We start from the raw sequence: 14,796 nt of genomic DNA on the forward strand, positions 1-14,796 counted from the left end.
GGACTACGCTGGCCACAGGCTGCTTTATCAAGAAGAGAAACATACACGTATATAAGCACAGAGTAAAACAACTAAAGAAAAGTGGACAAAATATATAAACTCCGATTTTGGTTGTACTTGATGGTAAGATCTGTGTCAAGTCTGCGGTCTTCACTCCATTCAATATTGAGAGAGCAAGAATGCATTGAACTCTTTCGAAGCTTCAGTAAAGTTGGTGTTAGACACGACGATCCTGGAAAGAGTTCCTGAAGCACAGACCCATGATGCCAGGAAGTCGCTGTTAGGCGGAAACCTGTGCAGTTCCCTCTGGGACCACTGCAAAAGATTTAGGACTACAGGTGTTTGGCAGTAAACCCACTTGGTAGCAGTCTGCACCACACAGATTCACTGTTGGTAGCTGTGGCTGAGCAGTCATACTTCTCTCAAGAAGAGTTAAGCAGTATGTGGAGTATACAAGATAGGGAAATTCTTCACAGTAAGACAAGCAAACACGCAACGAGACTCAGTGTAAAGATATTAAGGTATTTATTTATAACGAAACATCTATCAAAAACACTATGGCACTATCACGGCAAACAAATCAATCACAATTACTCTATGAAGAAGAAACGATCAATGCCCCTGGCAATATGTCGACAAGTCTAGGTCATTCCGGCACCACTTATTTACAGACAGAGGTGTATGCCTCAACCTAGATGGCACTCTAATATTAGTTAGGATGGGAGAGAAAAATAGGCAGGTTACGAAATCAACACAGTTCAATACTTTGCGGGAAAAATGCAAGGCAAGAAGGCAAGAACCACAATAGATCATAAAGTTCAGAGGCCAGGCCCACTCGGAGAGAGGCAAGGCGAGATGTCCCAAAAGTCTCTTAGTGGAAATGCGTTCGAGTCTTTGTAGCAAATTGTTATTGGCAGATTGAACTAGTTCAGAAAAATACGTGAGAAAGCTTGGAGGCGACCCAATGGAAAGGAGAGGATTAAGACACCTCACTCGAACCGATCGAAAGGGAAGCCAGGCGGACACGGTACCTTGTTGTGGAGGGCAGCTCCGGCGGGGGCAGTTGTTCCTGGTGGTGGATGCATGTCGGGTCTTTGCCAAGAGTAGAGATGATCTCATCGTCGAAGAAAAGTGAAGTCCGGTGCACCACCAGGAAAGAGACCAGCCGCGGAGTGCTCCGTCACAAGGCACCACCTTTTGGTCGCGGTACAGGGGTAGTGGCTATCAGGTTACCAAGGTGCTCTGCACGGGCAATTCGACCACTGCGTCCTGAGGCGAATAAAAAGCAAAGGGGACTGGTTGTTCCCACCAGCCAGGGGAAGAGACTCTCCGGCAGGGAGATCTCCTCTGTCGTCGGGAAGTGGTGAGTCGGTTCCGCAGGGCTCCACCGGAGGTGTCGTCGTGCAGGTCGGCTCAGCGTTACCCTCGTCGGATTCTTAGGTCCTGTGGCGACTTCTGAAGATCCAGTCCCAAAAGCCCTGCTTTTATGCAGAAAACCCCCATTCATTCAGCCTAGCTGTCAATCAACACATGCTAAGTGGTGAGCGGGGAGGCTCACCACTTGGGCCAATCACTCAGATTTCTGAAGTGTTGTAAGACCCACTTGACAGCCAAAGCCTCTCTCTCGATGGTGGAATAGTTCAATTCAGCACCTCTTAGTACTCTGGAAGCGAACGCGATGGTCACAATGTTGCCATTCTGTTGCTGCTCTAGTACTCCACCAAGGCCGATCTTGCTGGCATCTACTGACACTATTCAGGGCTGGAGCTCGGTTGATGTCGGAATTGAGGTTCTCAACTTCGTTCTTACATTCTGTGGACCATTCAAACCTGTTGGATTTCTTCATGAGGTTCCTCATGTTCTCTGTCTTGTTGGCATAGTTACTCACGAATTTGGAGTAGTACTCCATCATTCCTAAAAAACTTTTCAACTGGTCTTTGTTGGTGGGTTCAGCTAAACTCAATATTGTGTCCAGGAGTTTTTTCTTGGGGCGGATGCCCCGGGCGTCAATGGAATGTCCAAGATATGAAACTTGACTGCACTTTATGTTGCATTTCTCCAGCTTGAGGGTGAGTCCACTTCTTTGGATTATTCGTAATACGCCCATTAATTTGGCATTGTGTTCCTCCTCAGTTTTGACAGATATAAGAATATCGTCCTGGAAGCATTGTATTCCATCGAGGCCTCCGAAAAGATGCGACATGAGTCTCTGGAAGACTGCTGCGGCAGAAGCGAGCCCGAATGGCATTCTATTGAACATGTATGCTCCCAAAGGTGTGACAAAGGAGGTGAGGGCTTTAGAGCTGTCATCTAGAGCAATCTGGTGGTATGCTGAGGAGAGGTCCAAGGTGCTAAAGAAACTTGCCGGTTTCATGGTCGAGAGAAGTTCGGATATGTTAGGAAGTGGGTCCCTGTCGCCCCATATGTTCTTGTTTAAGTCCCTCAGGTCAACATACATACGTATGGAATTGTCGGGTTTCTTTACCAGGATAACGGGGGCCAGCCATTCAGAACTTTCTATGGGTTGTATGATGTTCTCATTGCATAGACGTGTGAGTTCGTCTTTAAGCGCTGCTTTGGTTCCAAAGGGAACTCCACATACTCGATGGACTACAGGGACAGCACCTCTTTTCAATATGATTCTGTGTTGGAAACCTTTAAGTAGTCCGATTTTATCGCAGAACACTTTGGGAAATTGCTCAGCCAAGTTGCATTTGATGTCAGTATTATTCTTTAACACACTCAGTACAGGGATATCTTCCCCGGGATGAATTCTCACTTGGAGAGCTGCTTGCTCTTCCCATCCTACTACAGAGGACCCGTTCTTGGCTACAAACAACTTGCAGTATGTTTGCCTGTCATGAAATTTGAGCTTGATCCATGTGTACCCAATGATGTCAATTGGGGTCTTTCCGTACCCCGTGGCTCTCACCAGAGAGTTTTGTAGATTATGAACTTTGCCAGAGAGTACCTTCACAAAGGTTTCAAGATCTACCATGGTATAGGGGGACCCTGTGTCCACCATTACCTTCAAAGGTATGTCGTTTACGTACATTTTGACCCATGGACCGCTTGATTCTTGGAAGGAAGTGACCGTGAGGATTTGCACTTGTGGGTGTGTCAGATTGACGGATAGCATGTTGTCTGACATTTGATCATAGTCCACTGTCTTCACGGAGCCGTGTCTGTTGACAGGTCGTCTGCTGCCATTGCCGGATCTATCTGGTCTTCCTCGGTTGTTTCGGCAGACTTTGGCAAAATGGCCCAACTGGCCACATTTGTAGCATTCAACATTATTAGCCAGGCACGTTTTCCCAGCATCGTGGCGTTTATACCACCCGCATTTCTGGCAGCGCGTGGGATTTTGGTCGTCTGCTGCCATTGCCGGATCTATCTGGTCTTCCTCGGTTGTTTCGGCAGACTTTGGCAAAATGGCCCAACTGGCCACATTTGTAGCATTCAACATTATTAGCCAGGCACGTTTTCCCAGCATCGTGGCGTTTATACCACCCGCATTTCTGGCAGCGCGTGGGATTTTTGTTGTCATAGGCTGATGTTCTCCCTCTTCTGGAATTTCCTCTAGTGTTTTGGGGTACACTTCTCACAGCCGCTACCAACGTGCTATCTTGATCATAGTCGGAGCTGCCTTCCACATATTTTACTTCAACACCTTCTTTAAGGGCCAGTCTCTCTTTCATGCAATGGTCCCCAAATTCCATACTCCTCACTATTTCAGTGGCCTGGTCCAACGAGGGATTCTTTGTCTGCCACAGTTTTTGCTGTATGCGGGGGTCAGCAACATCGAGCACAAGCTGGTCTCTTAAGTACTCATCACCTACGCCTGTGAATTCACAAGTGGACATCAGTACTCTGAGGGAAGCTAGGTAAGTATCGACTGACTCACCCTTAGCCGCTTCCGAGAAAAGAATTTGTACCTTTCCAGCACCACGTTTGTCTTGCTGCCGAAGTGTTTGGTGAGCTTAGTCAAGGCGGTATCAAATTTTCGATTGCTGTCTCCACCTGTACCATCTGGTTCCGGGAGCGCCCTGAATAACCTCAGGCCCTCGTTTCCTAAGCAGTTCAGGAGGGTTGCTTCTTTGAGGTCGTCGTTAAATTTACTCCCACTTATGGCCCTGAGATATATTTGGAAGCTGTCAAGCCATTGCTCCCAAGGGCAGGTTGGTGTTCCGGGGCAGGGAAGAAACTTGGTGGGATGTGGCACCTTCTGCATGACTGGCTGGTGAGGATGGTGAAATCTTTGTGGGTTGAGCTGCGTTGCAGTGGTGTGCTATGGCACTGTGAGTGTTCTAAGTGGCGTGCTTAGTTGCTGTGAATGACAGAGTGAAGATGAGTGGCGGTCTGGTGCACTGTCAGCTCATTCAGTAAAGTTAAACGTGTTAAATATGTCACCATTTTTTTTTTTTTTTAATTTGAGCACTATCAATCCATTAGTTCCTTGATGCACAGTCAATCCAGAGGTTCTGGAGATTGTACGGTGCTACGGTGCTAAATTGTCTCTCAGTCTATCAAATCTGATATTTCTTTCCTTTCCGGATGGACAGCTGGTGATTCGTTGTGTCGAGCACAGCTGAAGCTCCGCGGCGTCGTCGCCGTGGGAACAAGGTTGGGCCTGCCCAAAATGGCCGCACGCACGGCACACAGAGAGGTCCTTTTCTCTGACTGCCGTTGGTCGGCGAGTCAAAGGATGCGTGCTCGCGCAATGCGATCATTGTGGAGTGCCCCAAATATAAAGAAAATTGGTACTTCTCACGTTCTCTGTGGCCAAGTTGCTGCTGGCGGCCTGGCCCCCACTCCCTCAGGGTGGAAGCATCGGGGAGGCCGCTTCCGGGGAGGCCGCTTCTGGGGAGGCCACGGTGATGGGGGGCCACCGGGGAAAAGGGGCCGCCGAGGATGCCACCGTGGATGCAGCCAGAAACGTGGACGAGGAGCTCCGGGGGCCGGTGTCGCTCACTGGGGAACTGGAAAAATGTTCCTCGTCGCCAAATGAAATAAAGTGCAGAGGCGAGGTGAGTGAGCAAGGAGCTTTATTCTGCGGCCACCGGAGACGAGGGCTGCCAGTTGGGAATGGAGCTTAAACGTTCTGGGCTGGAACACGGGGAAAGGAGCATTCTCATTCCAGGTAGAATGAAGAGATGCTTAACATTACAACAAGGTCTCTCTCCATTTAGCATGAAATTGAAAATCAGGAAGGCCCAGCACAGAGACACGTTGTGACCAATTAGTCATAACCGGCATATCATACACTGATCTATCGCTCGCCCGCTCTGACTCTCTCACTGCACTCTCTTTCTCTGTCTCTCTCGGTCTCACTCCATCTCTCTGCATATGTGGCCGAGAGATGTGGTATGCTACAGCCACTGCAACAGAGCGACCAAAGGGGGAAAAAGATATATTAGGGGAAGAGCTAGTAAAACATGATTTAATAGCACTATCTTTGTAAACACTCCTTTTAAAATGGTATGCTAATTTCTAATACTCCAATTACACTTATTTTACCGAGCAAATCAAATGATCAAATCCGAGGATAACAATATACATTATTTTCTAATAGAAGGTTAACATTCCAAGATGTATATAGTATGATACACTATTGCACTCTTTCAAAATGCCCCACAAGAAATTGGACAAATAGCACTAGTGAGGGTTCCAATCTGCTTTGTATAAGATAATAATGCCGTAAAATGCTTTCAAGTATTTATATTTGACAAATATATCTTTGATTAAAATACTGTATACTTCAAAAACTAAGTACATATTGCACCATGTGTGCTTGGTTATCTTTATAACTTTCACAACACTCATTCTGACTTTAAAATTGCATGACTGGTTTGTCTTCTTTAATGTTTCCTGTACCCAACATTCGATTGGACCTGGTAGCGTCATATGTTGGGGGGAGGGTAGAGAGGGGCATGGTGTTGGGGAAGTAAAGTTTAGCATGTTTATTCTGTGTTCCTCATGGTTGGCACCAGGACTTCCCTGATGACCTTTGTATGTGTTCAAATGCTTAATAAAAAAAGTGGAAACAAAATGCTTGTAACCATGAACTATATATGTTAAGTCTGGCAGCCTCAGGCATCAGATGTGTGCATACATTGGCTGCTACCGAAGAGCTAATCTTTCCTTTGCATAAGGGAATTGTATCCAGGGTCTCAGGGTATGGCTGTGCACAGGCTCCACCCCCATTCCACAGGCACCATAAGAGAATTATATGCATACAATCTCCATGTGCTGCTGCAGCTGTACCTCCGGCTTAAGAGGCATTGCATACACTGACCATCTCATAACTACACAGCAGCACTAGAATTCATATATGTCCTGAGAACATGAGTTGGGCCCTTGCAGGGTACCTCAGGTACCCCTCCTATTCCTAACTAAGCGTGTTAGTCATCACGAAATGGGTGCAACTGGAAAACACCCAACATCCAGGTTTAGCCATGATATACTATTCAGAGTTAAATTTCTTGCAGGCTCTTTTTCTAGGAAACATATCCTGCACACCTTGCTACTGAGCTCATTTGGCACTGGAGAATGTTGTATTTCATCTAGATAATCTTTCTGTAACATGACATGAGAAGAGAAAAGAATGTGATCAATTCTCATTTTAAAGTGATGAGACTGGCAGATGATAGAGAAACCATCAAGCATTTTCTTGGACAAAACTGATTATTTAGTTTTTATCATAACCTTAGGACTTCCTGCAGAAGAGTTGGTGCAGAGCTCTCTGCAGTTGATTTTGTTAGGATCTTAGGACTTCCTGCAGAAGAGTTGGTGCAGAGGTCCCTGCAGTTGGTTTCGTTAGCATCTAAGGACTTCCTGTAGAAGAGTTGGTGCAGAGGTCTCTGCCGTTGGTTTCGTTAGCATCTAAGGACTTCCTGCAGAAGAGTTGGTGCAGAGGTCCCTGCAGTTGGTTTCGTTAGCATCTAAGGACTTCCTGTAGAAGAGTTGGTGCAGAGGTCTCTGCCGTTGGTTTCGTTAGCATCTAAGGACTTCCTGTCGAAGAGTTGGTGCAGAGGTCTCTGCAGTTGGTTTCGTTAGCATCATAGGCCTTCTAAGACTTCCTGATGAAGAGTTAGTGCAGAGCTCTCTGCAGTTGATTTTGTTAGGATCTTAGGACATCCTGCAGAAGAGTTGGTGCAGAGGTCTCTGCAGTTGGTTTCGTTAGCATCATAGGACTTCTAGCACTTACTGCAGAAGAGTTGGTGCAGAGCTCTCTGCAGTTGATTTTGTTAGGATTTTAGGACTTCCTGCAGAAGAGTTGGTGCAGAGGTCCCTGCAGTTGGTTTCGTTAGCATCTAAGGACTTCCTGTAGAAGAGTTGGTGCAGAGGTCTCTGCCGTTGGTTTCGTTAGCATCTAAGGACTTCCTGTAGAAGAGTTGGTGCAGAGGTCTCTGCAGTTGGTTTCATTAGCATCATAGGCCTTCTAAGACTTCCTGCAGAAGAGTTAGTGCAGAGCTCTCTGCAGTTGATTTTGTTAGGATTTTAGGACATCCTGCAGAAGAGTTGGTGCAGAGGTCTCTGCAGTTGGTTTCGTTAGCATCATAGGACTTCTAGCACTTACTGCAGAAGAGTTGGTGCAGAGCTCTCTGCAGTTGATTTTGTTAGGATTTTAGGACTTCCTGCAGAAGAGTTGGTGCAGAGGTCTCTGCAGTTGGTTTCGTTAGCATCTTAGGACTTCCTGCAGAAGACTTGGTGCAGAGCTCTCTGCAGTTGATTTTGTTAGTATCTTAGGACTTCCTGCAGAAGAGTTGGTGCAGAGGTCTCTGCAGTTGGTTTCGTTAGCATCATAGGACTTCTAGGACTTACTGCAGAAGAGTTGGTGCAGAGCTCTCTGCAGTTGATTTTGTTAGGATCTTAGGACTTCCTGCAGAAGAGTTGGTGCAGAGGTCTCTGCAGTTGGTTTCGTTAGCATCTAAGGACTTCCTGTAGAAGAGTTGGTGCAGAGGTCTCTGCAGGTGGTTTCGTTAGCATCATAGGCCTTCTAAGACTTACTGCAGAAGAGTTAGTGCAGAGCTCTCTGCAGTTGATTTTGTTAGGATCTTAGGACTTCCTGCAGAAGAGTTGGTGCAGAGGTCTCTTCAGTTGGTTTCGTTAGCATCATAGGACTTCTAGCACTTACTGCAGAAGAGTTGGTGCAGAGCTCTCTGCAGTTGATGTTAGCATCTTAGGACTTCCTGCAGAAGAGTTGGTGCAGAGGTCTCAGCAGTTGGTTTCGTTAGCATCTTGGGACTTCCTGCAGAAGACTTGGTGCAGGGGTCTCTGCAGTTGATTTGGTTAGGATCTGAGGCCCTTATACAGACAAGTCCGTGTAAAGCTTTCCTGCCTTCACTTGGCCCTCATGCAGAAGAGTCTGTGCAAAACACCCTTCATTTGCTTTTGTGAGGATCCAGGGCCTTCGTGAAGAAGAGTCTGTGCTTGGCTCCCTCCACTTGGTTTTGTTATGATTGTAGGTCTTCCTGCAGAAGAGTCTGTGCACAGCTTCCGTCATTTTGTTTTGTTAGGATCTTAGGTCTTCCTGCAGAGGCATCTGTGCAGAGCTCCCTACATTTTGTGTTGTTAGAATCTTAAACCTTTGTGCAGAAGAGTATATGCGTGGCTCCCTCCACTTGGTTTTGTTATGATTGTTAGTCTTCCTGCAGAAGAGTCTGTGCGTGGCTCTCCTCACTTGGTTTTGTTAGGATCTTAAGTCTTCCTGCCGAGGAGTCTGTGCACAGCTTCTGTCATTTTGTTTTGTTAGGATCTTAGGTCTTCCTGCAGAGGCATCTGTGCAGAGCTCCCTACATTTTCTGTTGTTAGGATCTTAAACCTTTGTGCAGAAGAGTATATGCGTGGCTCCCTCCACTTGGTTTTGTTATGATTGTTAGTCTTCCTGCAGAAGGGTCGGTGCGTGGCTCTCCTCACTTGGTTTTATTAGGATCTTAAGTCTTCCTGCCGAGGAGTCTGTGCACAGCTTCTGTCATTTTGTTTTGTTAGGATCTTAGGTCTTCCTGCAGAGGCATCTGTGCAGAGCTCCCTACATTTTGTGCTATTAGGATCTTAAACCTTTGTACAGAAGAGTCTGTGCGTGGCTCCTCCCACTTGGTTTTGTTATGATTGTAGGTCTTCCTGCAGAAGAGTCGGTGCGTGGCTCTCCTCACTTGGTTTTATTAGGATCTTAAGTCTTCCTGCCGAGGAGTCTGTGCGCAGCTTCCGTCATTTTGTTTGTTAGGATCTTAGGTCTTCCTGCAGAGGCATCTGTGCAGACCTCCCTACATTTTGTGTTATTAGGATCTTAAACCTTTGTGCAGCAGAGTCTGTGCGGGGCTCACTTCACTTGATTTTGTTAGGCATCTTAAGTCTTCCTGCAGAGGAATCTGTGCACAGTTGCTGTTACTTTGTTTTGTTTGGATCTTAGGTCTTTCTGCCGAGGAGTCTGTGCAGAGCTCCCTTGATTAGTTGCTGTTAGGATCTTAGACCGTTGTGCAGAAGAACCTCTGCAGAGCCCCCTTCATTTGGTTTTGTGAGGCTCCTGGGCCTTCATGTAGAAGGGTCTGTGCACAGCTCCCTTCAATTGATGATGTTAGGATATTTGGTCTTCCCGGAGAGGTGCCTGTACAGAACTTCCTACATTTGGTTTTGTTAGGATGCTGGGCCTTCATGGAGAAGAGTCTGTGCACGGCTCCCTCCACTTGGTGATGTTAGGAAATTTGGTCTTCCTGCAGAGGTGCCTGTGCAGAGCTTCCTTCATTTGGTTTTGTTAGGATGCTGGGCCTTCATGGAGAAGAGTCTGTGCACAGCTCCCTCCACTTGGTGATGTTAGGATATTTTGTATTCCTGCAGAGGTGCCTGTGTAGAGCTTCCTTCATTTGGTTTTGTTAGGATGCTGGTCCTTCATGGAGAAGAGTCTGTGCACGGCTCCCTTCACTTGGTGATGTTAGGATATTTGGTCTTCTTGCAGAGGTGCCTGTGCAGAGCTTCCTTCATTTGGTTGTGTTAGGATGCTGGGCCTTCATGGAGAAGAGTCTGTGCACGGCTCCCTTCACTTGGCTTTGTTATGATCGTAGGTCTTCCTGCAGAAGAGTCTGTGCAGAGTTCCCATCACCTGGTTTTGTTGGGATCTGAGACACTCATACAGACAAGACTGTGTAGAGTTTCCTTCATTTAGTTTGCTATGGTCTTAGCCCCTCATGCAGAAGAGTCTGTGCAAAACGCCCTTCATTTGGTTTTATTAGAATCCGTAGGCTATCCTGCACAAGAGTCTGTGCAGAGTTCACTTCACTTGGTTTTGTGAGGATATTAGGTCTTCCTGCAGAAGAGTCTGTGCCCAGTTCCTGTCACTTTATTTTGTTAGGAGCTTAGGTCTTCCTGCAGAGGAGTCTGTGCAGAGCTCCCTTAACGTGGTTTTGTGAGGATATTAGGTCTTCCTGCAAAAGAGTCTGTGCCCAGTTCCTGTCACTTTATTTTGTTAGGAGCTTAGGTCTTCCTGCGGAGGAGTCTGTGCAGAGCTCCCTTCACGTGGTTTTGTGAGGATATTAGGTCTTCCTGCAGAAGAGACTGTGCCCAGTTCCTGTCACTTTATTTTGTTAGGAGCTTAGGTCTTCCTGCGGAGGAGTCTGTGCAGAGCTCCATTCACTTGGTGATGTTAGGATATTTGGTCTTCCTGCAGAGGTGCCTGTGCAGAGCTTCCTTCATTTGGTTGTGTTAGGATGCTGGGCCTTCATGGAGAAGAGTCTGTGCACGGCTCCCTTCACTTGGCTTTGTTATGATCGTAGGTCTTCCTGCAGAAGAGTCTGTGCAGAGTTCCGATCACCTGGTTTTGTTGGGATCTTAGGTCTTCCTGCAGAAGAGTCTGTGCACAGCTCCATTCAATTGGTTTTGTTAGGATCTTAAGTCTTCCTGCGGAGGAGTCTGTGCAGAGCTCCCTTCACCTGGTTTTGTTAGGAGCTTAGGTCTTCCTGCGGAGGAGTCTGTGCAGAGCTCCCTTCACGTGGTTTTGTGAGGAGCTTAGGTCTTCCTGCGGAGGAGTCTGTGCAGAGCTCCATTCACTTGGTGATGTTAGGATATTTGGTCTTCCTGCAGAGGTGCCTGTGCAGAGCTTCCTTCATTTGGTTGTGTTAGGATGCTGGGCCTTCATGGAGAAGAGTCTGTGCACGGCTCCCTTCACTTGGCTTTGTTATGATCGTAGGTCTTCCTGCAGAAGAGTCTGTGCAGAGTTCCGATCACCTGGTTTTGTTGGGATCTTAGGTCTTCCTGCAGAAGAGTCTGTGCACAGCTCCATTCAATTGGTTTTGTTAGGATCTTAAGTCTTCCTGCGGAGGAGTCTGTGCAGAGCTCCCTTCACCTGGTTTTGTTAGGAGCTTAGGTCTTCCTGCGGAGGAGTCTGTGCAGAGCTCCCTTCACGTGGTTTTGTGAGGAGCTTAGGTCTTCCTGCAGAGGAGTCTGTGCAGAGCTCCCTTCGCGTGGTTTTGTTAGGAGTTTAGGTCTTCCTGCGGAGGAGTCTGTGCAGAGCTCCCTTCACGTGGTTTTGTTAGGATCTTAGGTCTTCCTGCAGAAGAGTCTGTGCACAGCTCCATTCAATTGGTTTTGTTAGGATCTTAGGTCTTCCTGCAGAAGAGTCTGTGCACAGCTCCCTTCACCTCATTGTTCCTCAGAGTGTAGATGAGCGGGTTCAGCATCGGAGTGACAGCGCCATAGAACAAAGACATCACTTTATTGTTCTCCGCTGAGTTCTTTGATGTAGGACTGAGGTACATCGCCATGGCTGTCCCAAAGAAGAGTATAACCACTGTCAGATGGGAACCGCAGGTGGAGAAGGCCTTGTGTCTCCCGGATGCTGATGGCATTCTCAGGATGGTGAAGATGATGTAAGTGTACGTGAAGAAAATGATGCAGACAGGAATGAAGAGGATGGCGACGGACATCAGAAATATCACAGCTTCACGTACATGGATGTCTGTGCAGGCCAGTCGCAACACAGCTTTTGTTTCACAGGCCGAGTGATCAATCTGGTGCTTCCCACAGAAAGGTGTTGTTAGGGTGACAGACACAAAGACGAGTGACAGTAGGAAGGCGCTGCACCAGGTGATGAGGGCCAGCCTGTAGCAGACGCTCTTGTTCATAATGACCTGATAGTTGAGGGGTCTGCATATGGCGACATATCGGTCCCACGCCATGACAGCCAGAAGGATGCACTGGGCCACGCCCAGCGCAAGGCCGCAGTACATCTGAGCAGCACAGCCAGGAAATGTGATGGCACTCCTGTTAGCGACCATCCCTTCCAGAGACTTGGGGATGCTCGACGATGAGTAGCAGAGGTCAATGAGGGACAAGTTGCAGAGGAAGAAGTACATGGGAGAGTTAAAGTGGGAGTCTGTGAGTATTACTAGTATGACGAGGCTGTTAGCAATGAGCGTCACCACATACACCACAAGGAAAATGAAGAACATGGTGTACTTGATCCTAGTCTGGTATGAAAATCCCAGGAGGATGAACTCCGTCACCACAGTTTGGTTTATTATTCCCGCCATGTTAAGCTTGTGCTCTTTAAATAAAAAAGAAAACATCAGGTATGGTTATTCTTATGAAGTTACCTTAAAACATGTACATTGAAACAGCAGTTGGTTCCAGACATATATTATAATGTCATGGCACGAGTACAATAAACAGAACACTATCCATGTACACGTCCGATAAGAGTAACACAGACAGGAATGGTAAACATGACACAGGCAGGCATTATACCGTCCATGCACAGGTATGGTAAGAGCGACACAGACAGTGATTATACTGTCCGTGCACACGTCCGATAAGAGTAACACAGACAGGTATGGTAAAGTGACACAGGCAGGGATTATACCGTCCATGCACAGGTATGGTAAGAGCGACACAGACAGTGATTATACGGTCCATGCACATGGCCGATAAGAGTGACACAGACAGGGATTATACTGCCCATGTACAGGTATGGTAAGAGTGACACAGACAGGGATTATACGGTCCATGCACATGGCCGATAAGAGTGACACAGACAGGGATTATACTGTCCCTGTACAGGTATGGTAAGAGTGACACAGACAGGGATTATACTATCCATGTACAGGTATGGTAAGAGTGACACAGACAGGGATTATACAGTCCATGCACATGGCCGATAAAAGTGACACAGACAGGGATTATACTATCCATGTACAGGTTTGGTAAGAGTGACACAGACAGGGATTATACAGTCCATGCACATGGCCGATAAGAGTGACACAGACAGGGATCATACTGCCCATGTACAGGTATGGTAAGAGTGACACAGACAGGGATTATACTATCCCTGTACATATATGGTAAGAGTGACACAGACAGGGATTATACTGCCCATGTACAGGTATGGTAAGAGTGACACAGACAGGGATTATACTGTCCATGTAGAGGTATGGTAAGAGTGAAACAGACAGGGATTATACTGTCCCTGTACAGGTATGGTAAGAGTGACACAGACAGGGATTATACTACCCATGTACAGGTATGGTAAGAGTGACACAGGCAGGGATTATACAGTCCATGCACATGGCCGATAAGAGTGACACAGACAGGGATTATACAGTCCATGCACATGGCCGATAAGAGTGACACAGACAGGGATCATACTGCCCATGTACAGGTATGGTAAGAGTGACACAGACAGGGATTATACTATCCCTGTACATATATGGTAAGAGTGACACAGACAGGGATTATACTGCCCATGTACAGGTATGGTAACAGTGGCACAGGCAGGGATTATACTGTCCCTGTACAGGTATGGTAAGAGTGACACAGACAGAAATTATACTGTCCATGTACAGGTATGGTAAGAGTGACACAGACAGGGATTATACAGTCCATGTAGACATATGTTCAGAGTGACACAGACAGGGATTATACAGTCCATGCACATGGCCGATAAGAGTGACACAGACAGGGATTATACTGCCCACGTACAGGTATGGTAAAAGTGACACAGACAGGGATTTTACTGTCCATGCACATGGCCGATAAGAGTGACACAGACAGGGATCATACTGCCCATGTACAGGTATGGTAAGAGTGACACAGACAGGGATTATACTATCCCTGTACATATATGGTAAGAGTGACACAGACAGGGATTATACTGCCCATGTACAGGTATGGTAAGAGTGACACAGACAGGGATTATACTGTCCATGTAGAGGTATGGTAAGAGTGAAACAGACAGGGATTATACTGTCCCTGTACAGGTATGGTAAGAGTGACACAGACAGGGATTATACTACCCATGTACAGGTATGGTAAGAGTGACACAGACAGGGATTATACAGTCCATGCACATGGCCGATAAGAGTGACACAGACAGGGATTATACAGTCCATGCACATGGCCGATAAGAGTGACACAGACAGGGATCATACTGCCCATGTACAGGTATGGTAAGAGTGACACAGACAGGGATTATACTATCCCTGTACATATATGGTAAGAGTGACACAGACAGGGATTATACTGCCCATGTACAGGTATGGTAACAGTGGCACAGGCAGGGATTATACTGTCCCTGTACAGGTATGGTAAGAGTGACACAGACAGAAATTATACTGTCCATGTACAGGTATGGTAAGAGTGACACAGACAGGGATTATACAGTCCATGTAGACATATGTTCAGAGTGACACAGACAGGGATTATACAGTCCATGCACATGGCCGATAAGAGTGACACAGACAGGGATTATACTGCCCACGTACAGGTATGGTAAAAGTGACACAGACAGGGATTTTACTGTCCATGTAC

At 46.9% G+C, this 14,796-nt stretch overlaps 1 protein-coding gene across 1 annotated transcript; it reads right to left on the reverse strand.

The window, feature by feature from the left end:
* Window positions 1-11,591: 11,591 nt before the first annotated feature.
* LOC138452534 (olfactory receptor 13C4-like) lies at window positions 11,592-12,524 on the reverse strand. Its single transcript, XM_069604981.1, has one exon. The coding sequence runs from the start codon at window positions 12,522-12,524 to the stop codon at window positions 11,592-11,594; it is 933 nt and encodes a 310-aa protein (XP_069461082.1).
* Between the last annotated feature and the right edge of the window lie 2,272 nt (window positions 12,525-14,796).

This window comes from Ambystoma mexicanum, chromosome 4p (assembly GCF_040938575.1).
Source record: "Ambystoma mexicanum isolate Mex_15411 chromosome 4p, UKY_AmexF1_1, whole genome shotgun sequence".
In the NCBI taxonomy this organism is placed as follows: Eukaryota; Metazoa; Chordata; class Amphibia; order Caudata; family Ambystomatidae; genus Ambystoma; species Ambystoma mexicanum.

Excerpts from the sequence above, each read along its gene's own strand:
- LOC138452534 (XM_069604981.1), bottom strand. The coding sequence starts at position 12,524 with ATGGCGGGAATAATAAACCAAACTGTGGTGACGGAGTTCATCCTCCTG.